At 38.1% G+C, this 27,012-nt stretch overlaps 1 protein-coding gene across 1 annotated transcript; it reads left to right on the forward strand.

Moving 5' to 3' along the window:
* The first annotated feature begins 16,731 nt into the window (after window positions 1-16,731).
* On the forward strand, window positions 16,732-23,671 carry LOC143619196 (protein argonaute 7-like). The gene is made up of 4 exons (XM_077091192.1): window positions 16,732-17,097; window positions 18,623-19,300; window positions 20,016-20,535; window positions 22,231-23,671. The coding sequence occupies exons 1-4, from the start codon at window positions 16,764-16,766 to the stop codon at window positions 23,669-23,671; spliced, it is 2,973 nt and encodes a 990-aa protein (XP_076947307.1). The 5' UTR covers window positions 16,732-16,763.
* The last annotated feature ends 3,341 nt before the right edge of the window (window positions 23,672-27,012 follow it).

The raw sequence follows: 27,012 nt of genomic DNA on the forward strand, positions 1-27,012 counted from the left end.
TTTTCTAACCCAGTTAGCGTAAAGGACAAAACTTGTAGGAAAAAAAAGTTTAAAGTACACCGCCTGCAAGGAAACTTAGAAAAGGACACGAACCGTAATTCGTCTTATTTTAAAGGACAAAATTTGTAATTCTGTCTTTAAAAAATAAACATTTAGAGAATTTTCCCATACATAAACCCGTGTCTTATCCAATTCATGAATTTTGGGCATTACATGATACTTGAGAAAAAATAAGTAGTACTTATGAATGGACAATCATAAAACAGTAAAAGAATCTTTTACGCGATTATTGGTCATGTATCACCTTTCATTTGCGTATTACTAGAATTTCGTCCTTTCATTGGTAGTTATTTGAAAAATATTAAATGTGTATTCGATGGTGTATCACATATCACCATAGCGCATATATAGTCAATAATTACATAATCATTCGTGTGCTATGACATGCAAATTTGTTGGCAAACTCTCATTTAAACTGATACTTATATGAGTGATGATGACGCTGATTTTAGGACACATTAACTCGTTGATGTTTGCGTTGCACTTATCAACCGTCAACGATTAAAGGCTGTTGGTGTGGGAGAAGTACAATTTTGTTGTTTTGAGGTTCACAACTTCACATTATAGTTATGAGGTTTATTCATGTCCCCATGCATGCATGTTAAACTCTATAGTATATGTGGTTGGTTGAATATGGTTATTATATACATTTCGGACACGGGACACACATTACTTATCTTGCAGAGTAAGAGTACTTAGGTTTGGCTAGAGAGTTATTAGGATTGATGCATTGCCGGGCTCTCGCTAGTCATGTGCTAGAGTGACTTAGGGGCGCTATTTGGTAGCCTCTTAATGATTTTGTTAATATGCTACCTCTGAATCCGTATTGTGTTTCATTTATTAAAAATACATCTCTTAATGGTTCATAGAGCATTTTAATAAGTAAGTTTCATAAACATGCTGAATGATTTAGTTGCTACCTCTAAATTGGTCAGACTTAATAATTCAGCACAAGATTGACAAACAACCTCTTAGAGTTACTTATTGAGGCAACTTCAAGAGTTGCATGATATTTGCGATGGTATTCTTGACCTCAAACTAGATCGTCTACATGTTGTAAACTTAGCAAAAGATAACGCATACATGCTTCAAGTTTAACAAACATATTTTTCCAAATAGTGAAATAAATATGTTCATTCTCTATGTTTATTATGAGCATGTTATTCACAATTGATAACTTGATAATGTCTACATGTTTTTATTTATTTAGTAAAAGAACTTGGTCCAAATATATTTTTCAAAAAAATAAATTATAAAAAGAGAAGAATTTAAGAGAAAAAGATATTAAATAATCACTTTACCAGAGTGACAAAAATAGATTGACAAGCTTCTGCCATTTAAAATAACATTTTTTTTCCAATTGATCTTGTTTTTTCCATTTGCATTTTGAAGAGGTAGGTCCCAGCAGAGCCCAGTTGGACCCGCAAGACTCACCTTGAAGAGGGACGTCTGCGCAGAAACCAACTGGATCCGCAGGACCCACCATGCTCAGAGACGTGACGTCCTTACGCGCAGTACGCAAGCTGTTCCCGCAGGAAATGCCTCCCAATGGTGAAGGACTCTGCCTGTTCCCGCAGCTGCGGATACAAGCCATCAGGGAAGGCCACCCGCGCAGCAAGGCTACACGCACAAGGCACTTAGCTCTCAATCACTCAGTGTCACCTGAAGGAATGAGCAAAGCCGGGAACAATCCCGCACAAGGGCGGGAGGGGGAATACTCCCGCCCAAATAAGCCAGTCCGTACGATACGGGAAGATCTTCTGTACTGTACCTGACGAGGTATGGGCAAAAGATCTGACTAAAGATACGACAGCTTATTGACAACAGTATGGCGAGCAGCATGCTCCTGTACTGTATGTCACTATTAGCCGCTGCCTACTCACCAACTCCTGTCATACCACGTGCATAGCCGGCAGTTGGTGGAAAATGAATAGTACACAGTAGGCCTGGTCACTATCAGCCGCTGCCTACCCACCAACTACCAGCAGGGCACGTGCGTAGGCCACAGTTGGTAGAACAGGAATACTATTCAGCAGGCCACACCTCCTTGGAAACCTACCTTCGGCTATAAATACCTCAAATGGTATGATCATCTCATCTTATCATATCTTATCACATTATCATCATATTATACCTGATATCTGCTCTAGCAATCTCTTAATATACATTTATATTTAAAGAGCAATCTAGTCTGATTCTCACGCCGGAGGGTGGTCACAAGGAGGAACCCCCCCCCCTTCTCAGTGACAAGCTCACGGTGTCTGTTTTGCAGGTTATCAGAAGAACCATCTTTACCGGGTCTAACCCCTCGTGGGAAACATCTATCTAACCCCCAGGTTACCCGTAATCTGCCCGGGGTCCGGTTAGTGTTTCTTCATTGGCGCCATCCGTGCATAAAGCTAGAACTTCATTTTTCTCCAGTTTTTTCAAACTTCTGGAAAGATGGTTAAAGAAACTCCGGTAACCACAACCCCAGCTACTGGGGGGAATACCGGCTACACAGTCTTTACAAACACTACCCCGGTTACCCAAGCCGGGGCAAGTGAAGTAAATTTTACGAACACTACCCCAGTTATCCAAGCTGGGGCAAGTGCAGTAAATAATCGCTCACTGGGATTCACCGATACCCAGTTAGAGAAACGAACAAGACTCCCCCGCCAAACACTCGATGAAGTTAAGGCACGGGCGGAGGCACGTCAAAAGGAATTCCAAGCTGAGTTGGACGAACGCTTGCGTTCCGTCCAACAGGCTGACGAATTCGAAGAATACTTAGACGACGACTCGGAGGAATCCGACACCGACGCGAACCCTCGCCATAGGGCAAAAGGGAAGCGTAAGGAAACGGACTCCCAACCGAGAAGGCATTTTGGAGAAGCCTTCAAACCAAAAAACACAGGTGGAAGTCCACGTGACTTCTCCAAAACATTCAGACCAAACGTTGCAAATGCGGGAACGTCCAAATTTGCAAGGGACATTGCGGAAGCAATTGCCCCAAAAAGTGCCAAACAAATGTCCAGCATAGGCACATATGATGGTATATCTGACCCAGATGATCATTTGAACAGATTCATAGCGGGGGCAACCGTCAGTAGTTGGACGGAACCTACGTGGTGTTACATGTTCCAAATGACGCTTGTTGGGGCTGCTAGAGCGTGGTTCGATCGTCTACCGGTCAACCACATCTACGACTGGGCAGACTTCCAACAGAAGTTTAGCCAACACTTCAGCCAGCAAAGAAAGTATACCGAGGAGCAATGGACAATCCTCAAATGCATTCGAGAGGAAGATGAATCTTTGCTAGACTTCATCACTCGCTTCAACTCGAAGAAGCTAAGTGTGGGTAACATTAGCGAAGATCTTGTTCGCGCTGCTTTTATTCAGGGCGCGAACGACCCTGAGCTTATCCGCACCTTAACGGGTAAAGATGGCATGCCATCCACATGGGATGCCATCATGACAGCAGCTAAACGCTTTGCGGAAACGGAGAAGCAACTGGGTAGAGATCTCCCACAGAGCACAAACCTATACACCCAGAAAACAAGAGAAGACAACGTCCATACCGCCCGATTAAACAAAAAGCGGAAGCTAGGCATTTGGCAGTCAAGGGTAAACTTTGACACCTCATCCGGCTTGCAACATCGGTTAGGCGGAAGGGGTAACGTACAGTCGAACCAGAACTCCAGATGGACGCCGCTCACCAAAAGCGTCACCGAGATATTCGCCACTGAGGAGCTCCCATGGCCAAAGCCTCCAATAATCCGACATCGTCCCAATGCTGATCGGAGCAAATACTGTGACTTTCACAGGACAAAAGGCCACAACATTGAAGAATGCACAGACGTGAAGGACATGGTCGAAGCATTTGTCAGAGATGGGACGCTCGCGCACCTCGTGGCGCAATGATCGCTGAGCAGGCTGATGCGTGTAGAACCCCAGCTGGGGAAAACACGAATAAAAATTCCAGCTTCAATGTGGAGACTACATGCTGCGTAAAGAACGAGATCCCGAACCAGGTGCGTATCGGCTCGATGGCACTCCCATCCCAACAACATGGAAGGGAGCTCAATTACACAGTTTGCATGTAGATCAATTCCAAATTTGTAAAGAAAAGGCCAAGAGCCACTTCTAATGGAAATGATTCTCCTTAGAACATCGACGCTGATGATTTTACATTTATACTTTATGAACTATCAACAATAATATGCCGGTTTTCACCGCATAAATACGTGGAAAGTCGTTGGTTGGGGAAGGCGGCAAAACCCGCATAAACCCAAAAAACGGCAAACCTTCACGCTGGTCAGTTGAAGGGGAAAAGTTCAGTCATCCCATTAAATGAAAGTGCCGGTCTATCCGCATGAATCATGATGGAGGAAACTGAACACTAACCTATTAACAACCGCGCGTCGAACGGTTAATTTATTCAACACTAATATGCCGGTTTTCACCGCATAATTACGTGGAAAGTCGTTGCGTGGGGAAGGCGGCAAAACCCGCATAAACCCAAAAAACGACAAAACTTCACGCAGGTCAGTCATAGGTAAACTTTGGTCAACTAAATGAAAGTGCCGGTCCTAACCGCACAAATCATGAGAGGAAACCAAACCTACTGACAACCGCGCGTCGAACGGTTAACTTATTCGAGAATTTCTAACAAAAGGATGAGGAAAACCTACACGCAGGTCAGATATAGGTAAAGTTTAGCCATCCTACTAAGTGCAAGTGACGGTCCTACCCGCACAATCACGAAAGAGGAAGCAAAACTTCAACCTATTATCTACCACGTTCAAAGGTTAACTTATCCTAAATACTTAGAAATTTCAAAAAAGATGAGGAAAACCTCCACGCAGGTCAGACGTAGGTAAAGTTTAGCCATCCTACTAAGTGTAAGTGACGGTCCTACCCGCATAATCACTAAAGAGGAAGCAAAACTTCAACCTATTATCTACCACGTTCAAAGGTTAACTTATTCTACACTTGGAAAATTGCTAATTTAAACTAAAGTATGCAAGTCATAACGTTTATAAAGCAAGGAATCCAGAGAAAGTAGCGGTCTTACCCGCACAAAGATTTATATTTCAAAATGATTCATTACAAGAATGGCCGGGTAACTACCCGCCTACAAGAAAATAAATCTATACAAGATAAATCTATCCTAACAGTGGGAAGGGATCTTCAGGATCAAGCTTCAGGGCCACTTCCACTTGGACCAGCACCATCAGTAGATCGTGGCAGTTCAAGGAAAGCTTTAAGGATAGCTAACCCATCATCAGCAGCAGCAACTTGATTCACCTTCTCCACCACCGGATGCGGGAAGGCGGCGTACTGATTCACTGCTTGGTCGTATACAGCTTCAGTATCTACATTATACAAAGGGAAGTTGGAAGGCGGGATGCCTTTCTCAACGAACCCTAGACCAAGCAGGAAGCCGGCCTTTTCCCCATCCTCGTGAGAAGCGTTGAGGGCTGCACTCATAGCATCGTCATAAGACGTATCAGCAAAGACTCGATGCACAACCTACAAGAAAATATACAAGTATCAGAACCTTTTCTATTTACAAAGAAAAGCGTAAAGACATGAAAAGCATACCTGAGACAACGCTTCCCGAAGAAGCCATTCCTTGGCAACCAGAGCTTCTTGGAGGGCAGCTTGAGCTTCGTTACGGGCGCGTTCGGCTTCACTCTTGTTGAGGTTGGCAAGCAACACTTCTTTAGCCGCAGCCTCTTCGACGCCCTTTAGCTTCCGCTCAGTATGGTCAAGCACCCCCCTCTGGTCCAAGATCTCCTGGAGCTTTTTGGCGTCTTCCATTGCCAAGGCATCATGAGCCTGCTGGAGAGCCTCTAATTTAGCTTTAAGCTCTTCATTCTCCACGCGTAGAGGCTCAGCAACAGCTTCAGCCTTGGTGGCCCTCTCGGTTGCGTTCCTTGCAGTTTCCTTAGCCAGCCGAAGCTGTTCATTAACAGCTTGGGCAGCCTTGGAACGGGCCTCGAGCCGGGCCTGAACTTCAACCTCGAGGGCCTTGAAGGCCTTCTCCTTTTCCGCAGCAGCTGCGGTAAGCCTTTGGTTCTCCCGGACAGCCCGCGCCTGAGCTACTTCTTTAATGCGAGCTGCTTTTAACTTGTCGTTTTCACGACAAAGCAGCTCGACGCGCGGCTGCATCCGGGCCAGGAGAACCCGAAGCTCATTGGTTAGCCTACCCTCCTGGTAGCTAGCCATGGCTTCCCCCAACGCACCACTGGGAGCAGCGTGACGAGCCCACTCCACGCACTCCACAGGGGTGCGAAGGGTTGTTCCTCGGCGAATGTTCCATCGTGGAACATACACTTCATTGGAATCCGACACTGCAAAAAACATAAAGCAGTTAGGAAAAGATGATAAAAAAATATATAAAATGGGCCAAAAGAACCCTACGCACCTGTAGGGTCAATAACAGGCCGATAGCCGCCAAACCCATCACCTGAACCCAAGGGAAATCCATCCAAAAGGTCAGGCAGATGGGAAGGAGGCAGAGGTTGGCGATAAGCCCCATGCATACCTGAAGGTTCGGCCGTCGTTGCCGATGACGGAGGCATGGTAACAGCCGCCGCGGTCGCCGCCGCGGAATCCGCAGCAAAAGTAACCGCCGGCTCAGTGAAAGATGTGGTAAAAATGGCACTCACAGCCGGCGGTGACGTCATCACAGCTGGAACAGTCGGCTCAAAGGAGTGAGCAACTGAACCAGCGGAAGCAGGCGCAGGCGCCTGGGTCGTCGCCCCAGATAGGCTGACCAAGCCTACCGTCATTGGCGGAGAGGTACTCCTCTGCGCTCCACCCTGGAATGCGTCAACATCCACGCCTGCGTAAATAAGATAAGTATTAATGATGGAAAACTATGAAATTAAAAGATAAAGTTTGTACTTACGGGTTTTCTTGAGCCTAAAGGTACGGAGAGGCGGGGACGAACCCGATGGAGCCGGCCTCTTTGCGCCGCTCACCGTCGTCTTCTTGGGCTCTCCGGAGGTGACAGTCGCAGCCTCCGGAGCGGTGGTCTTATCACCACCGGGATTCCCCGCCACTTCTTCGCTCTCGGTCTCCGAATCAGACCGAGGCACCGGATCGGCAGTGGAGGCCACCTTGTCCTTCCCCTTCCCGCCGGCAGCCTTCTTCTTCCGCACCAACGGAGGACCATCTGCGGATTCCTCATCAGAACATACGATTAGAGGAATTCCAGCAGAGGTTTCAACATTGAGGGGTCGAGGGTCGAATAGCGCCTTACCTGGCCGCCTGGCGCTCAGGATCTCGTGGCCTAGCGGGTAGACCTCCACGAACCGATCCGCCGTTTGTTCTAGGATGGGCAACTCGTTCTCGTCTAGAGCGCGAGTACCTATCCGAGCGGGACCGTCAGCCTCCCGCGGGTACATGAGCGACTACAAGTTGTTCCCCTCTGAAGTAAACAGGAAAGAAGTTAGAAGAGATTCTAAATCAACAAAAATAAACAAAGCATACCGTAAGGAACAGAGTTCGAACCGTATTCAAGGACGATCGGAATCTTTCGCGCATCCGCATCCTTCCACACCCGGCTCATCCCGAGCATCACCATCCCAGACTCCGCAAACCGGTAAACCAGAGATTGGACTCGGGATATCTTCGAAAACCATTCCGCCTCCTGGTAGTTGGAGGCGTGAAGGCTGGGAAGTGCTTGCCCATTCTTGAATTTCATGGCAAGGGGGATGGCGCGAGCGGAAATGTAGAAGAACTCCCGCTTCCACGAGCGAAGACTGCGCTCGGTTGCGCAAATCTTCAAACCCTTAATCCGGGTTATCAACGTATACCACCCCTGGATGCACCTCCAAGAGTAGAAGGTCATCAGGCGGTCAACATAGGGCTCAATGCCCAGAATCCGGCACACCCACTCGAAGTGGCGAACCTTGGCAATCGCCATCGGATGCACCTCGGTCAGGTGCACACCGTGCCTCTCAAGGACACGGTAAACAAACTTTGTCAATGGGAACCTAAGATTCACATAAACAAAGAATGCAGCATATACCCCGATCTTGCCTCTGGGGGCATCGTACACCGTCTGATGGGGTTCAGGAAACTCAGGCTCGAGAGACTCGAGCATGAACTTCCTGACGACGTACTGATACAGATCGACATGCAGAGGACACTGGCACTCGCCAGCAGTACTCTTGTCATCGGCTGTAGATTCGAGATCACGTGAAGACATCTTGCAGATGAAAGAAGAAAACGATTTCAAGGGAATGCTCGACTGAAAAGATGAGTATTCGCCGGAAATCGTTTTGAAGATGAAGAGAAGAGTGAAAGTGTGGATTACAAAGAACCCTCTCCCCCTTTATATACTAATCGCAATTAATGCGATGAATTTAATGCGGAAGAGAGAGAAATTGAAGGTGCAATGAAACTATGACACGTGGCAAAAAGCAAGCTGGCAACAGCTGTTGACAGGACGCGTACCATTAATTTCGCGGCCACGCGCCCGAAAAATCACGCCCACGCGCCTGAAAAAGCGTATGGAATGACCATGTACTGTCACGTCACCATAACTTCCTGCACGTCCTGACACAGTCAGAAGAAACCGTCGCACGACGTTTCAGAGGTTTGGACTGTTCTTATCCTTTCACCAACCTTTCGAATTTCAAAATTCAAAAAGATTCAAAAGTAAGCGGGAAAATACCCCTTACCTTGGCAACCAAGTAACCATAAGACGGGTGTGGGTACAGTGTTAAGGCAAAACCCTTCACATACCTAGCACCCGCAGGGAATTGAAGCCAAGAATAACTTGGCAACCAAGTAACCGTAAGACGGATGCGGGTACAGTGTTAAGGCAAAACCCTTCACATACCTAGCACCCGCAGGGAATTGAAGCCAAGAATAAATTGGCAACCAAGTAACCGTAAGACGGATGCGGGTACAGTGTTAAGGCAAAACCCTTCACATACCTAGCACCCGCAGGGAATTGAAGCCAAGAATAACTTGGCAACCAAGTAACCGTAAGACGGATGCGGGTACAGTGTTAAGGCAAAACCCTTCACATACCTAGCACCCGCAGGGAATTGAAGCCAAGAATACCTCGGCAACCAAGTAACTATAAGACGGGTGCGGGTACAGTGTTAAGGCAAAACCCTTCACATACCTAGCACCCGCAGGGAATTGACGCCAGGAATATCTTGGAAGTAAAGTAACCATAAGACGAGCGCGGGTACAGTGTCAAGGCAAAACCCTTCACATACCTAGCGCTCCGCAGGAAATTGAAACCAAGAAGGATCTTCTGGGCAATGCTTGCGGAAACGGAAATAACATCCCCGCATAGCGGGAACGTCGAGAACTACATTGTTTGAAGCTCCGGGATGGAATTGGTGGTTTTAACATAATTGATCACTATGTTCAAAACTACCAAAACCTCATGGAGAATCCACACAAGTGGGACTCAACGCTCCTGACTTGCGAGGAGGTTACAGACCTACCCGCATCATACCCAAAGATCAAGCAGGAAACTCGGGAATTTCTGCAAGTGACAAGGACTTCCGCGGGAAGAATCCCCATGGAAAACCTTAAAAAAACCCTTTTCAAAACCCTTTGCTTAAGTCCAAAAGTTCACCTCACTTTATTAAACACTCATGAGAAGAACATTGGACTGGGGGGACTTGAAGAGGTAGGTCCCAGCAGAGCCCAGTTGGACCCGCAAGACTCACCTTGAAGAGGGACGTCTGCGCAGAAACCAACTGGATCCGCAGGACCCACCATGCTCAGAGACGTGACGTCCTTACGCGCAGTACGCAAGCTGTTCCCGCAGGAAATGCCTCCCAATGGTGAAGGACTCTGCCTGTTCCCGCAGCTGCGGATACAAGCCATCAGGGAAGGCCACCCGCGCAGCAAGGCTACACGCACAAGGCACTTAGCTCTCAATCACTCAGTGTCACCTGAAGGAATGAGCAAAGCCGGGAACAATCCCGCACAAGGGCGGGAGGGGGAATACTCCCGCCCAAATAAGCCAGTCCGTACGATACGGGAAGATCTTCTGTACTGTACCTGACGAGGTATGGGCAAAAGATCTGACTAAAGATACGACAGCTTATTGACAACAGTATGGCGAGCAGCATGCTCCTGTACTGTATGTCACTATTAGCCGCTGCCTACTCACCAACTCCTGTCATACCACGTGCATAGCCGGCAGTTGGTGGAAAAGGAATAGTACACAGTAGGCCTGGTCACTATCAGCCGCTGCCTACCCACCAACTACCAGCAGGGCTCGTGCGTAGGCCACAGTTGGTAGAACAGGAATACTATTCAGCAGGCCACACCTCCTTGGAAACCTACCTTCGGCTATAAATACCTCAAATGGTATGATCATCTCATCTTATCATATCTTATCACATTATCATCATATTATACCTGATATCTGCTCTAGCAATCTCTTAATATACATTTATATTTAAAGAGCAATCTAGTCTGATTCTCACGCCGAAGGGTGGTCACAAGGAGGAACCCCCCCCCCCCTTCTCAGTGACAAGCTCACGGTGTCTGTTTTGCAGGTTATCAGAAGAACCATCTTTACCGGGTCTAACCCCTCGTGGGAAACATCTATCTAACCCCCAGGTTACCCGTAATCTGCCCGGGGTCCGGTTAGTGTTTCTTCACATTTCAACAAGTTTTTTCATATCCATCATGACTCCTTTATCACCCATAACTCTATAACATAAGTTTTGTACCATCCCACACCAAACTTTCTAAAATGAGTTTTATAACATGTCACACCTATTTTTCAGTAAACACTAATTGTGGACATGTTATTAGATTATTTTAAACCATTGTTACAAATCACCAAAATCATTAACAATTAAGATCAATTTGACTAAAACTGATTGGGAAGGGAAATGGTTTCGGATTCGGGCACAAACCCAAATAAGCCAAAATGTCAAGAAGGGAAAACGCAAAAAAGAGAAACATACCCGCAGGCGCACACCCTAGGATAGATACGTACAAAAGCACCACATAGGCGGTGGTACATTCGCGACCACCGTTAGGCTCAGAGTTGTGCAGGCTCAAGCACCAACAACGTAGCGCCACTGTGCAACATATACCTGCGAGACCACTTTGATATAGTCAAGAAAAGGAGAAACAATACTGAGCAGTGGGTACCGTGCAAAACGGCATCCACGATATCCACTATAACGGTTGCAGAAGGGACAAACCGGATATTCCCTAAACACTTGGCCCAATAAGCCTTCCATAACACTCCATACCTCCGTCTATACACACAAGACTCCACCAAACGGTAATAGATTCCACTCCTGCTCTCTCAACTCTCCTTATACTCATAACTTGTCATACTGATTCTCACGTTAGAGAGTGTTTACAGAAAACCCCCTTTCCTGTCACAAGGCTAATGATGTTGCTTGTTTTGCATATCACAACATATTCACTGTCAGATTCTGGATTCTCGTCTAACCACATCTTATGGAAATACCCATTTAACCCTGGTCGAACTTATATTTCTTTATATTAGTCTTTATTAATCACAAGTCACTTATTTTAATCTTATATAATCAACCAAAACATCTTTAATGATGATTATACTCAATTCTAGTAAGTTATTAGTGCTTTCAACATAAGTTTCATAAAATACTTTAACTTAAACTTTTACCATTTTTGACAAGTACTAGTAAATCATTTATAACCTATTATAGGTTTCAATTTCTTTTAATATCATAATAGCCTCTTATGGTCAAAACCCCACTTCTAGCTAGCAATGATACCATAGAACGTGTTAACTTTACCTTGATCGATGATGCCCTAAGGGCCCCTTACAACACTCAAATGATGCATGCAACCTTCCTTGAAAGCTTGATTCCACCAAATTTGAGGCTTCGTTGTGTTTTATTCTAGGACCATATTAACAACTCCCATTGACCATTTATCACTACCAAACAAAAAACCCCATTTCTATCTTTTGTTTTGACACATAACTAAGTTAATCCGGTGGATATGTGTTCTTGGTTGGACTTGTTTTTGTTAAATAGAAAAAAGATTTGATGGAAGCTATTATCTTCTCGTCGTGGTGGTTTATTTGGATGCATCGAAATGAGATTGTGTTAAAAAAAATGATCTAACAAGGGAGCCACTTGTTGATTTCGTTATGGCAACTAGGGGTGAGCAGAAAACTGAATTAACCGCATCGAAACCGAATTAACCAAAAAAATCGTCTCGAAAAAACCGAATCGAATCATTAACCGACGGTTAATTTTTTGTTTTTTTTGAAAAACCGAAATTTCGGTTTCGATTCGGTTATCCATTTATAAAAAACCGAAAGAAACCGAACCGAACCGATTGATGATGATAAAGATTTTCAAAATGATGAGGAATGGACTAAACTTTTAAGATAAATAAATAAGATGATTAATGAAGATCGGGACTAAACTTTTAATGTTTTTTTAATTTTTGAACTTTGTTTAGCAACTTTATATTCGTACAGTTCCACGTAACGCGCGCCTATTTTTGTTTTTTGAATTCAATATATTTGTGCACTGTGGTACTCTAACACGTTCTTATACAAGCTTAAAATATGCATTTTCATTTTTTAATTTTTTTTTGCAATGTCAACACATAAATGAAAAAACCGAAAACAACCCAACCAAAACCGAAAAACTTGAAAATCGAAAACCGGACGCTTTGCATATTCAAATAACCGATTACTTCGGTTTCGGTTTGGGTTTCGCCTGACAACCGAACCGAACCGAACCGTGCTCAGCCCTAATGGCAACGGTGCTTTAATGGGTTTCGAATAAAAATGTAAGATTTAAAATTAGCTGGACCGAATGATTAAAAAACCCACTTCTTGTTATGCAATTTTTTCTCCTCCGGCTAGTTATTAGCCGTTGATTGTCATGTTATTTAATCTTAATTTTGACTGATAAGAAAAAAGTTAATTTGGGCATTCATGCGACTTTAGACAAAGATTCTTTGGTCTTATTATCATCATCATTGTATTAAACCCTTAAATGAAAACCGCCATACATGATGTGAAATGAGAAAGGTTATTGGATTTTAATATCTCAACTTTCACATTGGCTGATATTAATCTAAACTCAAGAAATATTTACAAATAATCCTAATTATGAATGTGCTTTCCTCTAGCGAGCCCACACTAACTGAAACCGAACCTTATTAATTTATGTTATCGTGGATTGCTTATGTGTCAAAAATATGTCTTTCAGTTAATGTGGGATTGTTGAAGAAAAATACATTAGGATTGTCTGTAAATATTTCATGAGTTAGGATTAATTTTCGGCCAATTATAATACAATGTTATAATCTTTAGAATTTAAGAAGTTTAAAAAGGGGTTGAACTCATGTCTGATTTTATAATGTTGAAATCTTTAAAATTTGATAACACACTGTTTTAACCTTCCAAATTTCTTTTATAACTGTTAAGACAGACATTTACAAGCAATTAAATGTAACAACTATAACAGTTAATTTCCAAGTCTTTCAGCTTGTTAGGTTACTACAATGCAATTAAAAAAGAACGTGTAATCTTGTATTGGTAGATATAACAAAATACATCTTTCTACTTCAAATTATCAATAGGCTATTCAAGCACATTGAAAAATTATATCAGATTCACTTAGGTATAGCGGTAAAAGCAAAACATGGATCGACTAATCAGGTTTACATTAAAATAGGATCCACACAAAGAAGAACACTTCATTCGTTGGTTATTAACGACATCTTGAAAATGTTCGAGTCGAAATATGGCTTTCAAGTTAAGTTCCAAATTGATGTTGCCAAAGAGAATGTCGATGCTATACGCAAAAGCAAAGAGTCACTGAGAGACCCTACTATCACCCACTGACAGAAATCAAGTTTTTCCAAGATGTGAATCCCCTTTTGGTCTATTCATAATTCTTTTAAATCCCCTTTCCCTTTTAACTTGACAAAAACTATAATAATTGTTAATTAATATTATCTGGTCAAGTTATTCTACAAAAAGAAACAAAAATGAGAAGGATAAGAAGGATTTATAACCACACAAAAAAACCCTTCAAAAATATTAAAAATAAATAAAAAAATCATAACTCAAAATTTAATAAAAAAACAAATAAAGTAAAAACACAAAAATGTTTCCACCGTCTTCCTCGTTCTAAAAAAAGAAACTCGAAAAAGACACAATGTTGAGTGAAAATGACCATTGTGTCTTTTAGTTTATCATTGTATTTTGTGTTTATTTTCGTCATTGATTGTCTTTTTTCCCTGACATTGTGTTTTTTTTTCTTGATATTTTGTTATATTAGTCAACATTGTGTTATATTTTGTTCGGCATTGTGTTATATTTTGCGATTTATTGTGTCTTTTTTTAGTTATAATTGTGTCTTTTGTTCATTTTCGTCATTGTGTCTTTTATCTCTGCATTGTGTCTTTTCGTTTTTTTTTCTTTTTTTTAACGAGAATGATGAGGGAAACATTTTTGTTTTCTTAATTTTTTTATTTCTATTTTGAGTTACGATATTTTTTATTAATTTTTTGGAATTTTTTTAAGGGGTTTTTTTTGTGTGTCCACAAATCCTTCTCATCCTTCTCATTTTTGTCTCCCTTTGTATTTTAACTTTTCCCTAATATTATAATGCTATATATTGTGTTAACAATTTATATATTATGTTAACAATTATTATATATTATGTTAACAAATAGCAAACGAACTGATTCCAGATCAAGCTCGAGCTTGAAAAAATAAGCACGAGCTGAACTCGAGCTTTAGAAACAGAGATCGAAACAAGCCGAGATCGAGCTCGAGCTATGTGTAAGTTAAACAATTGCACCTCCATATGCAGATATGTTATATTGTGTATAATGCGTATGGGTGTAAATGAGCCGAACCGAGTTTGGCTCGTCTAACTGACACAGTGCTCGAGTTGGAGCTCAGCTCATTTGCACCCCTATATGCATTATTATACATAATATAACAGACCTGCATATGGTGGTGTAATCGTTTAACTTACACATGACTTAAATTCGAGCTTGACTCGTTTCGATCTCTATTACCAAGGCTCAAGCTCGGCTCATGATTAGTTTTTCAAGTCTGAGCTCAACTTGTACTAAGCTCATTTACTATTTGTTAAAAGATATTATAATATTAACATAATATATAGCAACTGTTAACATAATATATAACATTATAATATTAATTAATAATTGTTATAGTTTTACATCAAATTGAAAGGAAAGTGGATAAAAAGGGGGATTTAAAAGAATTATGTCTTAGATAAAAATATCCCTTATATGGATGAGGTTTAGTGGATAAGTATGACAATCGGATTGAAAGCGTTACAAATTATTAAAGGTTTGTCAATAAAACCAAAACAATTAAATCAACAAACCACATAAATCAAAACAAGAGTTTTCCCTTATTAAACTAAAAACATAGCAAAATTTAACATAACAAAATATAAATAAAAATGGCGCAGAGAAATAAAACACTAATTCTCTTGAGTGGTTTTCATATGCACCAACTAGTGGTCTACTTATTGTTCATGTGGGGCTACAAATTAATTATTTATTCCATTTTAAATGATACACTATTTGATTTTATATAATTACTTCCTTAAATAAGATAAATATTAAAAAAAAAGTAAATATCATTACTAAAATTCGTCTGAAAAAAAAAACATTTTTGATTCCTCCACATATTTCTCATAACAAACGGCCAAAGATATATTACCAAATTATTATCACAAATTGCACAACTTGTTTTATGTTATTTTTTTTTTAAAGATAAATTTTATAATGTGTTGATCTTTTTATTTATCTACCGGCCTGCAACAATCTCCACTTTTTCATTGTTACAAGTTACAAATTAAGTAATGCATCAAAAAAATAATTTTCTTAAATATTATTAATGAAAGTTTACATGAACCTATTAAGAGATTTACAAGTTTGAGTTTAATCCAAATGAAACTGGCTTAGCGTTGGGTTAACTTGTGAAAACATTTAGTTAGCTGATCAGTCCACAGTTAACATGACAGTTTAAAGAATGACCAACTTATTTTAAAACATCTTGTGACTACAAACGGAACATCATCATGCTTGCAGATCGATAGTACAAATAATGACTCAGGGCTATTCTATGAAAATCTGGAAAAAAAAAACAGATCTTGGGTACTCGTCGGCCCCACGTCTAATGAGATAGCACTTACAAAAAATAAATTATTAAATAATGAGAAAGTAAATCTACATTACATTATTATATTCTAATATAAAGTTTCATAGAAGTATACATAAATATAATCTTTTACTTTGTTTTTGATATAAAAAGAAAACTTTATAGTAAACAAAAAGAGGCCATAAAATACTTCAAAAGGTCAAAAATAAAAAGTTGGAAAATTAATCCAAATATCAAAAAAGATCTCATTTACCTTTTTCTTTCAAGAAGATCACACCATTACACCTCTCTCTCTCTCTATATATATACACACACACAATATATACATATGTGTGTAATAACTGCAGTTTCTACTTTCTACTCCTATTCCTAGTTGCCCTCTGTTATCCTCAGACAAATACCAAATTGCCCTCTCTATCTCTCTCTCTTAACCCCCCCCCCCCACCCTCTCTCTCTATACATATATGTCTATATATACACATACACACATATTTCAGTCTCTCATGCAAAGCCTGCACCCTTTTGGCTATCTTCAGTGTGAGTTTTAACCATGGAAGAAAGAGACAAGAACAAATGCACAGCAAAAACAAAGAGTTTCAGAGGAAGAACACATAATAATAATAATATTAATAATAATAATAATATTCCCAACAATAATATTATTATTAACCCCCCTCAACACCACCACTTTTATCATCACCACCATCTTTTTCACCTTCATCCACACTACCTTTTACACCATTCCACCACAAATTTTACTCTTTTTAACCAAAACCCATATTCTTATTCACCACCACTTCTTCCTCTCCCACCACCCATCTCCGCCGTGTCTCCGCCGCTGCCGCCGCCGGTGGTTCCAAACCACCATGCCTTGCATCAAAAAGGTGACTAAAACCTCCTTTTTTTTGCTAAATTTTAAGTATTTGTCTTTATTTGTTAATGGGTGTTGAATAATCTGCTCAAGATTTAGTTTTTATTTTACATTTTTATAAATCTTGGTTTTCAAGAACATAAAGTCTTGATTTTTGCAAGAATCTTTGGGTAAAAAGAAACAGAATCTTGTTCTTGAATGTTATTATTTTGTTGTTGATCTTAATAAAAAAAATGTTGAGTTTGATTAATTAAAATGGGACCCACAAATTTATAAACTTTCTTGTTAAAATTTTTTTGATTAATATATTTTTTTTCAAGGGCATAAAGTTTTGATTTTTTTCAAGAACATTACTTCTTGTTCTTGAATGTTATTATTATGTTCTTGATCAAACTAAAAATACTTGAATTTAATCAAATGGGACCCATAAACTTTCTTGTTAAAACAGCTCTAGAGGCTCTATTTTTTTTTCAATTCTTGTTTTTCAAGAACATAAATTCTTGTTCTTGAATGTTACTATTTTTTTCTTGATCAAACTATAAAATCTTGCATTTAATCAAATGGGACCCATAAATTAATAAACTTTATTTGTTAAAAACATCTCTAGAGATACATTATTTTTTGTAATTCTTGTTTTTCAAGAACATAAATTCTTGTTCTTTGATGTTATTATTTTGTTCTTGATCAAGCTATAAAATCTTGCATTTAATCAAATGGGACCCATAAATTAATAAGATTTCTTGTTAAAACAGCTCTAGAGATTCAATTTTTTTTAATGTTCTTGTATTTCAAGAACATACATTCTTGTTCTTTGATGATATTATTTTGTTCTTGATCACACTCAAAAAGTCTTGAATTTAATCAAATGGGACCCATAACTTTCTTGTTAATACAGCTCTAGAGATTCATTACTTTTTATAATTTTTGTTTTTGAAGATCATAAATTCCTGTTCTTAAATGTTATTATTTTGTACTTGTTCTTTGATCATACTTAAAATTTTGAAGTTAATCAAATGGGACCCATAAATTAATAAACTTTGTTGTTAAAACAGTTCTAGTAATTCAAAAAAAATTTGTCAAGAACATAAATTCTTGTTCATACTTTTATTAACTTTCGTGTTAAATTAGCTCCAGTGATTAAAAAAAATTCAAGAACATAAATTCGTGTTCTTGAATGTTATTATTTTGTTCTTGATCACCCAAAAAAATCTTGAATTTATTCAAATGGGACCCATAAATTAATAAACTTTTTCTTGTTAAATAGCTCTAGTGATTCAAAAAAAAAATCAAGAACATAAATTCTTGTACTTGAATGTTATTATTTTGTTCTTGATCATACTAAAAAAATCTTGAATTTATTCAAATGGGACCCATAAATTAATAATCTTGTTAAAAACAGCTCTATATATTCATTTTTTTTATAATTATCTTTTCAAGAACATAAATTCTTGTTCTTGAATGTCATTATTTTGCTCTTGATCACACTAATTTTAATCAAATGGGACCCATAAATTAATAAACTTTCTTGTTAAAAACAGCTCTAGAGATCATTCCAAAGAATCCAAGAACAATGAACTCATCAATGCAACCCAAGAAAGATTCAACCCCACCACCACTGGAGCCACCACTGATTCCGGCAAGGCGACCGGACTCCGGCGGCACAGAAGGAACAATAATCCCACTTTTAGCAAACCATTTCCTAGTAGAATTTGACCCTTTACAACAAATTCACCAATACGACGTCGAAATGAACCCGAAACCCTCAAAAGATGTTGCAAGATTAATAAAACAGAAACTTGTGGAGCAGAATTCGGGTATCTTTTCGGGTGGAAACCCCTGCTTTGATGGCCGGAGAACCCTTTTCAGCTCGGTGGAGTTCGAAACCGATAGATTCGAACTTGAGATCAAAATCCTGCTTCCGAATTCGGGCGAAAATGAAGAGAAAACAAAGCTTTTTAAAATCTTTATCAAGAATGTGTCCAAACTCAATGGTCAAGATTTGAGTAAGTACTTAAACAAACATGAAAAGAACACAATCCCACTTCCTCAAGACTATTTACAAGCTCTAGATGTCGTTTTACGCGAAAACCCGTTGTCGGAGTGCACTCCGTTGGGCCGGTCATTGTACTCGGCTGCAATGGGAGGGGTGAAAGACATTGGCGGTGGCGCGGTTGGACTCAGGGGGTTCTTTCAAAGCCTTAGACCAACACAACAAGGTATTGTTATAGAAATGATTTGATTAGTTTTGGTTTATAATTATTATTATACTCCTATAATTACCCTTAATCACAGTACTATGGGTTTTATTATTTCGGTCTTGGGTAGTTCGGGTCGGCTTTTTTTGTGCATGATATTGTTAGAGATGTGTACGGTCCAGATGGGTAGGTTTTGAGCTAAAACCGACTTCAGTTTTTAAAACCGTTCTTTTTTGGTTTTTCGATTTTCAGAATGGGTTCAGTTTTCATTTAAACTTGAAATTTTTGGGTAAAATAGTTTTCTTTAGCCCAAAATAATGAATTTGGGTTTAAATCATTTTGTTAATTAATAACTAATTGGTTATTATACACTTGGCCTAAAATATTTGAGTTACATATTTATTAAAATATTTATAAATTACTTCAAATAAAAAATAAAAGATCGAAATCTACAAATCCGGTTTGGTTTGTTTGGTTATCAACTTATCATTACATGTAAAACCAAAACAGAACTGTAAGTTTGATTTTAATAAAACAAAAAACCAAATCTTCGGTTTTTGTTTTAGTTTGATTTTCGGTTTCATGCACACCCTTAGATACTGTATCGGATAACTAATGTTTAGAAATTTAGTATAATTCAAGAGTAGAACATTGCTCATACTAATTGTAAAGTTAATGTTTACATAGTTTATTATTATTAATAATAATACCTTATGGGGTTTTCATTATCCTAAAGGTCTAGCCCTCAACGTCGACTTGACCGTCACCGCATTCCACGACAGCATCGGCGTAATCCCATACTTACAAAAACGCTTACCCTTCTTAACTGAACTTCCCGACACCAAAACCTTAACACTCGAAGAAAAAAAAGAAGTCGAAAAGGCATTAAAAAACGTTAAAGTATTCGTTAACCACCGAGAAACCATCCAACAATACAAAGTCCATAGCTTAACCGACGAGTCAACCGAGAACTTATGGTTTAGGGACCGCAACGGGGAGAGTTTATGGGTTGTGGAGTATTTTAAACAACAATATGGGTATGACATTCGGTACCGAAACTTGCCGTGTTTACAAACGAGCCGACGACGGCCGTGTTATCTACCGATGGAGGTGTGTGTGGTGTGTGAAGGGCAGAAGTTTCTTGGAAAACTTTCTGATGATCAGACTGCAAGGATACTGAAGTTGGGGTGTCAAAAACCAAGGGAAAGAAAAGCCATTATTGATGGAGTCATGGCTGGACCATTTGGTCCATCTAGGTATGACATCTTTTACTTTTTTATAAAATTATTTATTTATTTATTTTTTTGGAACGACGACTTTTTTGTGTGTTAGGCGACGCCTTACTCTGGCCAGACTATGCTGTATATATTTGTTTTTTTACTATCATTGGTGAAATAAGAAAAAAGTAAGAAAAAAATTATGTTGCTATATTTTTTTTAATATAAAGGATTAATAAGATAAAAATAAAATGTACTTACTTATTTTGATATATTAAAGTCTATGAACTTGTTTAAAATACATGTATTTATATATTTAAAAAATAACATTTAAAAGTTATTAATTTTTTTGTTTACACTACCAAAATAATATGCATTTGTTAGTAAAATGTCATGATTTTATAAAGTTATTAATATTTTTGTTTTTTTACTAGCATCAGTGAAATTATTGGTACATTTTTTTAAATATGAAGGGTTAATAAGATAAAAAAAGTATTTACTTATTTTGATATATTGAAGTTTATAAACTTGTTTAAAATACATGTATTTATGTGTTTAAAAAAGAATAACTAGTTAACCTTTGGTCCATGTAGGTATGACCTCTTTACCTTTTTAAGGTCTTGTTACACTACCAAAATAATTTGCATTTTTAGTAAAATGTCATAATTTTATAAAAATATTTTGTTTTTTTACTATCATAAGTGAAATTAAGAAAATAGGTTTAAAAAATTATGTGAAGATAAAAACAAAAAACAATGTATTTACTTATTTTGATATTAAAGTTTATAAATTTGTTTAAAATACATGTATTTGTGTATTTGAAAAAGAATAACTATTTACCATTTGGTCCATCTAGGATTCTAGGTATGACATCTTTTGTTTTTTAGTAATATGAATTATTAATATTTTGTTTTTTACTATCATCAGTGATATTAAGAAAAAAGTAAAAAATAAAATAAAATATGTTGCTATATTTTTTTAATATAAAGGGTTACTAAGATAAAAATAAAAAACAATGTATTTACTTATTTTGATATATTAAAGTCTATAAACTTGTTTAAAAATACATGTATTTATGTACTTAAAAGAATAACTAGTTACCCTCTGGACCTCTTTCCTTTTTTTAAGGGCTCACGCTACTAGAAAAATATGCAATTTTTTAATAATAATATCGTAAATTTTATAAAATTATACATGTATTTTGTTTTTTTACTATCATCAGATAAATTAAATAACAAATAATAAAAAAAAACTATGTTGCAATTTTTTTAAAATATAAAGGGTTGATATGATAAAATAACAATATTATGACTTCTTTTGTATAAAATAAGTCTCTTTATCTAATTTTATATATATGTATTTATGCATTTAAAAATCGTTATTATTATAAATATAAATTTATTTTGCTATGAGGTATAAAAATATGGAAGCAAGTTAAAATTTTTCTATAACTTTAAAAAGTATATTATTCATTTTTTTGTACATAGTTGTAAATTATTAGTTTTTAATTTGGGCGTAAAATACTCGACCAGTTTAATTTATTACATAAAACACATAATAAACAAAAGGGTCGATCAAATCAACCCGTGAACCCGTCAGGTCAACCCGAATCCGACCCATTTATACCAAATCCTAACCAGCGGATTTTGCGTTAGGTTCATGTCGTGTCAGTATTCACATTTCACACCCCTATGTTTTATACATCTTTTTAACGTTTTTCCATGATTTTAACAGCAGACACCAAGCGGGCGAATTCAATCTTCGCGTTCTAAAAGAAATGACCAAACTTAACGGTCGAATTCTCCGACCTCCGAGGCTCAAACTCGGAGACGGAGGCGAAGTGAGGGACTTACTCCCCTCCCGCCACGACCGCCAATGGAACTTTTCGGGCAGCCAAGTTTTTGAAGGCAGCCGAATCGGCCGATGGGCTATAATCAGTTTTGGAGGCACAAATGAGCAGAAATCAATAATCCCTAAATTCATCGATCGGTTAACACAACGATGCGAACAGTTAGGGATCTTTTTAAACAAGAATACCGTCGTGAAACCGCAATTTGAGTCAATGCAGGTTCTTAACAACGTATCGGTTCTCGAAGCGAAGATTAAAAAGATTCAAAAGGCTGCGAATAATAATCTCCAGCTTTTGATTTGTGTAATGGAGAAGAAGCACAAAGGGTATGCGGATTTGAAGCGGGTAAGCGAAACGAGCATCGGGGTTATGAGCCAGTGTTGTTTGTATCAAAATATTTCGAGATTGAGTTTGCAGTTTCTCGGGAATTTGGCGCTTAAGATTAATGCGAAGATCGGTGGGTGTACTGTCGCGTTGTACAACTCGTTACCGGCTCAGATCCCGAGGGTCCTGACACTGGATGAGCCGGTAATGTTTCTGGGTGCGGATGTCACTCACCCGCACCCGTTGGATGATTTTAGCCCGTCCGTGGCGGCGGTTGTGGGGTCGGTGAACTGGCCCGCGGCGAATAAGTATGTTTCGAAGATGCGGTCTCAGACGCACCGGCAAGAAATAATTCAAGATTTGGCGGGAATGGTGGAGGAAATATTAAATGATTTCGTTCGGGAGCTGTCGAAGCTCCCGACACGGTTGGTATTCTTCCGGGACGGTGTCAGTGAGACACAGTTCCAGAAGGTGCTTCGCGATGAGCTACAAGCAATTCGGGAGGGTTGTAGGCGGTTCCCAGCCTACAACCCACCGATCTCGTTTGTGGTGGTGCAGAAGCGCCACCACACGAGACTGTTTCCGGCGGAAACAGTCTCGGTTGGTGGTCGAAACATGTTTTCTGACGAGAACGTGCCGCCAGGCACGGTGGTTGACTCGGTCGTCACCCACCCGAAAGAGTTCGACTTCTATCTATGTAGCCATTGGGGCGTAAAGGGTACGAGCCGACCGACTCATTATCACATATTATGGGACGAAAACCGGTTCACTTCGGATGAGTTTCAGAAACTGGTTTACAATCTTTGTTTCACTTTTGTAAGATGTACTAAACCGGTTTCGTTAGTGCCACCGTGTTATTATGCACATTTGGCTGCTTTTCGGGGGCGGTTGTACCTAGATCGGACTGGTAGCTCGTCGGTGTTCACGAGACGAGGCCCGCCTAAAACCGCCCCGCTCCCGAAAGTACGGGAGAATGTCAAGAATCTTATGTTTTATTGTTGAACAATGTTTGCTTGTCTTATAATCTTGTTAGTTAGCACTGACTGATTCAAAAGAGGTGTGAATGAAACTAAAACGAAAACTGACGGTTTGATTTTAAGAAAATCGAACCGATCAACTGAATTAGTAGATTTTCAATTTTTTATTTTAAATAATTTATAAAAATTTAATAAATATATAATTCAAATATTTATAGCTCCAATATACAAGTCAATTAGTTATTAGTTAGTGATTTAGTCTTTAGTTTTGTGTTTTTATAAAAATCGAACCGGACCGAATTAGTAGATTTTCAACTTTTGTTTTTTATATTAAATAATCTATAAGATATTAATAAATATATAATTCAACTATTTTAACTCTTAATATACAATAATCAATTAGTTATTACTTTAACAAAATGATTTAGAATCAAATTATAATTTCATGTTACTACCCTTTTCTTCCGCAAAAACTTTCAAGTTCATGAAATGGGAAAACTGAAACCAAACGATTTTTAAAAATTAAAAAACCGAAGTTTCGGTTATCAATTTTTATTTTTTATTTTAAATAATCTATAAGAATTTAATAATATATAATTTAAATATTTTAACTCTAATATACAATTAATAATCAATTATTTATTAGTTAACAAAATGATTCAGCCTCAAACTCATAATTTCAGGTGAATACCCTTGTTTTTTCCGCCAAAACTTTGAAGTTCAAGAAATGAGATAACCGAAACTGAACGATTTTCAAAAATTCAAAAAACCGAAGTTCTGGATATTGGTTTTGTTTTAGCCGAAACTGACCCAAACCAAACCATGTAAACGGTTAGCTTCTTGTTGCTAAATCTCTGTCTCAAAGAACATGTATCAAATACATGCATAAATATTTGTATGGTTATGTATGTTTATATTAAAAAGTAAAAACCTATTTTTTTTGTTGTACAACTCCTTTTAGTAAATTATAATTTAATGAAGTTGGTATTAGTGACAGAGGGTTGAAGAATATACACTATCGTTTCAATGCATAATAACTTCTGAATACAACTGTAAGTCTGTTGTGTCATGCATGCAGAACAAAACATTACTCCATCCCTTCCATAGTCCATACCCTATGAACACAGCTTAGTATCCAACATTTTTTCTATTATTATAATTTTTTAAAAAAATATTTTTAATTAATATTTATGGGTTAAAATCACTTAACTTAATTGGGGCTAAGTTAACTCTTATATCTACTTAAAGAAACACCAATTTGTTGTCAATTTTAAGTACATTGTCAATATATTGAAAGAGTGGTGTATAATATATAACAAGCGTTAAGTAAAGAGCCACAAACACTAAGAGTGACCGTAAAAAACGAATAATCAATATATAATAAAAGAGAAAAAAACAAATCGAAATAACTGAACAACTGATTAAGAACTTTGGTTTAGTTATGATTTTCTTATACACTTGATTTGTATAGTTGATTATGGTTTTACGTGATAAATATGAACTTTAATGGTTTTAATTTTTATTAATGGTATTTTGTTATATTTGAAAATTTGAATTATTTTTCTACAAATAAGGTTTTTTATAAATATATTTCTGACATTTTTCTTCTTCATAAAGTATTTGGACTGATATTATATAGAATCAACTCATGTACAAAACCAGGGTTGAACCGGCCACAACAATTTTTCAATGACAAACTAAAACAAATATTGTATAACAAGAACACACTGTTTTTGAACATCTAATGAAAACAATCAGTGATAGTTCCAGTTTTAAACCAATATCACGTACACCCCTAATGAAACCACAAACGCTTGTATTTTTCATGTTGTACCTGTAAAATACAAAGCATTTATGAAAACATGTTACACATTGTTGTTTCTCACTTTCATAAATTATAAAAACGTGTTAGGATTATGTGGGCTTCTAGTCTTGGTCGACTGGTAGGAAACAAAAGGGACGAGCCGGTTTCAATTAACAATTAAGAGGCCTAACTATGTTTCTTGATTATCCGGTAATTAGCCCTTAGGTGACCTTGACCGAACTACATCATTTCTTATGTGTTCTTTACTTCATTTAATTACGTGTTGCGTGTTAGTTTTCGTTGTGCCACTTGATTCCTAACAAAACGCTAGACAAGTTCTTGTTCTACACTTAAAACCAAGGTTGCAAAAGTCGCTAGGCGGACCCTAAGCGGCCGACTAGGGAGTTGGGTGTACTTGGAGTACTTGGGGAGTACTCAGAGAGTACTCGGAAATGGTAAATATAAAGAAAATTAATTATTTGATATTATATATATGTCAAATATCATAAGTATACTGATATTTTTAATAAAATAAGTGAAATTCAATATAAATAAAAGAAATACATTTTTAAATACTAAATTATTTTAAAATTTGCTAATCAATAACTAAAAAATATGACTCATTTTTTGATAGTATAGAAATATGAATTATGTTTTATTTTTTAAGTCAATATCGACCCAAATTGACTGACTAGATTCGATTCTGGTCGAGGTTGACCACATTTAATCGATTCTTAGTAACTAGGTGGAGTTAAAGAAACTCCCCTCGGTGCCATACCTTGTAACAATTACTCTGGGAGTACTCGGTTTTGAAGATCTACTTTTACAACATTGCTTAAAACGCTGCGTTGTGGAGAAAGAATTTAGGCGCCATCGTCCTAATCACCCTCCCATGGCGCCATTAAACCACAATACTTAATAAATCATCATAGCGTGTAGCCATTTTTTTGCCTCAATGGTGCAATCCCCTCTTGGTGTGTCTCTCTAAATTCACCAATCATATTAAATACACACACACATTTATTTATTATCCTTTTCTTTTATTTTTTATATTAGTAAACAAAGTTAACCCACAACGCGTTAGTTAAGTTAAAACTCCACTGTTGACGTGACAGTGACATGGCTCGATAACTAGTTCTTGCTAGAGATGCACAAACCGGTTTAAAACTCAAAACCGGTTTGGGTTAAAACCTATTCCTTTTAGTCAGTAAAAGTCAAAACCGGTTTATGATCGGTTTCAGTTCGGGTTGAAACCGGTTTCTTGACTAGGTTACCATCGGTTTCGGTTCGGGTTTTGACGGTTTTTGCCTGATTTTGGCCAGTTTCGGTTCGGTTAACCGGTTTTGATGGAGAAAATTACAAACCGGTTCCGAATCTAGGGTTTCAATCGGTTCCAAACCGGTTTAGACATAAGTTGTTTCAAAACGATTCAGATTCTGTTCGATTTTTAGGTCGATTCAGTTAACCAGTTTATTTATCTACCTCTAGCTCTTGCTAGTTATCACACGACACAGCCAAAAGAGTTACATAGTTGCACCATATTATTTATAAACTAAGTTTTT

This window comes from Bidens hawaiensis, unplaced genomic scaffold (genome assembly GCF_021521415.1).
Source record: "Bidens hawaiensis isolate Kalapana, Puna unplaced genomic scaffold, B.hawaiensis_p1.1 tig00002414_1, whole genome shotgun sequence".
Lineage (NCBI taxonomy): Eukaryota > Viridiplantae > Streptophyta > Magnoliopsida > Asterales > Asteraceae > Bidens > Bidens hawaiensis.

Bases quoted from the DNA above. Each gene is read 5' to 3' on its own strand.
- LOC143619196 (XM_077091192.1), top strand. From the start codon at position 16,764: ATGGAAGAAAGAGACAAGAACAAATGCACAGCAAAAACAAAGAGTTTC. The intron at 17,098-18,622 runs GTGACTAAAACC...TGTTAAAAACAG, and splicing joins CCATGCCTTGCATCAAAAAG to CTCTAGAGATCATTCCAAAG. The intron at 20,536-22,230 runs GTATGACATCTT...TGATTTTAACAG, and splicing joins GGACCATTTGGTCCATCTAG to CAGACACCAAGCGGGCGAAT.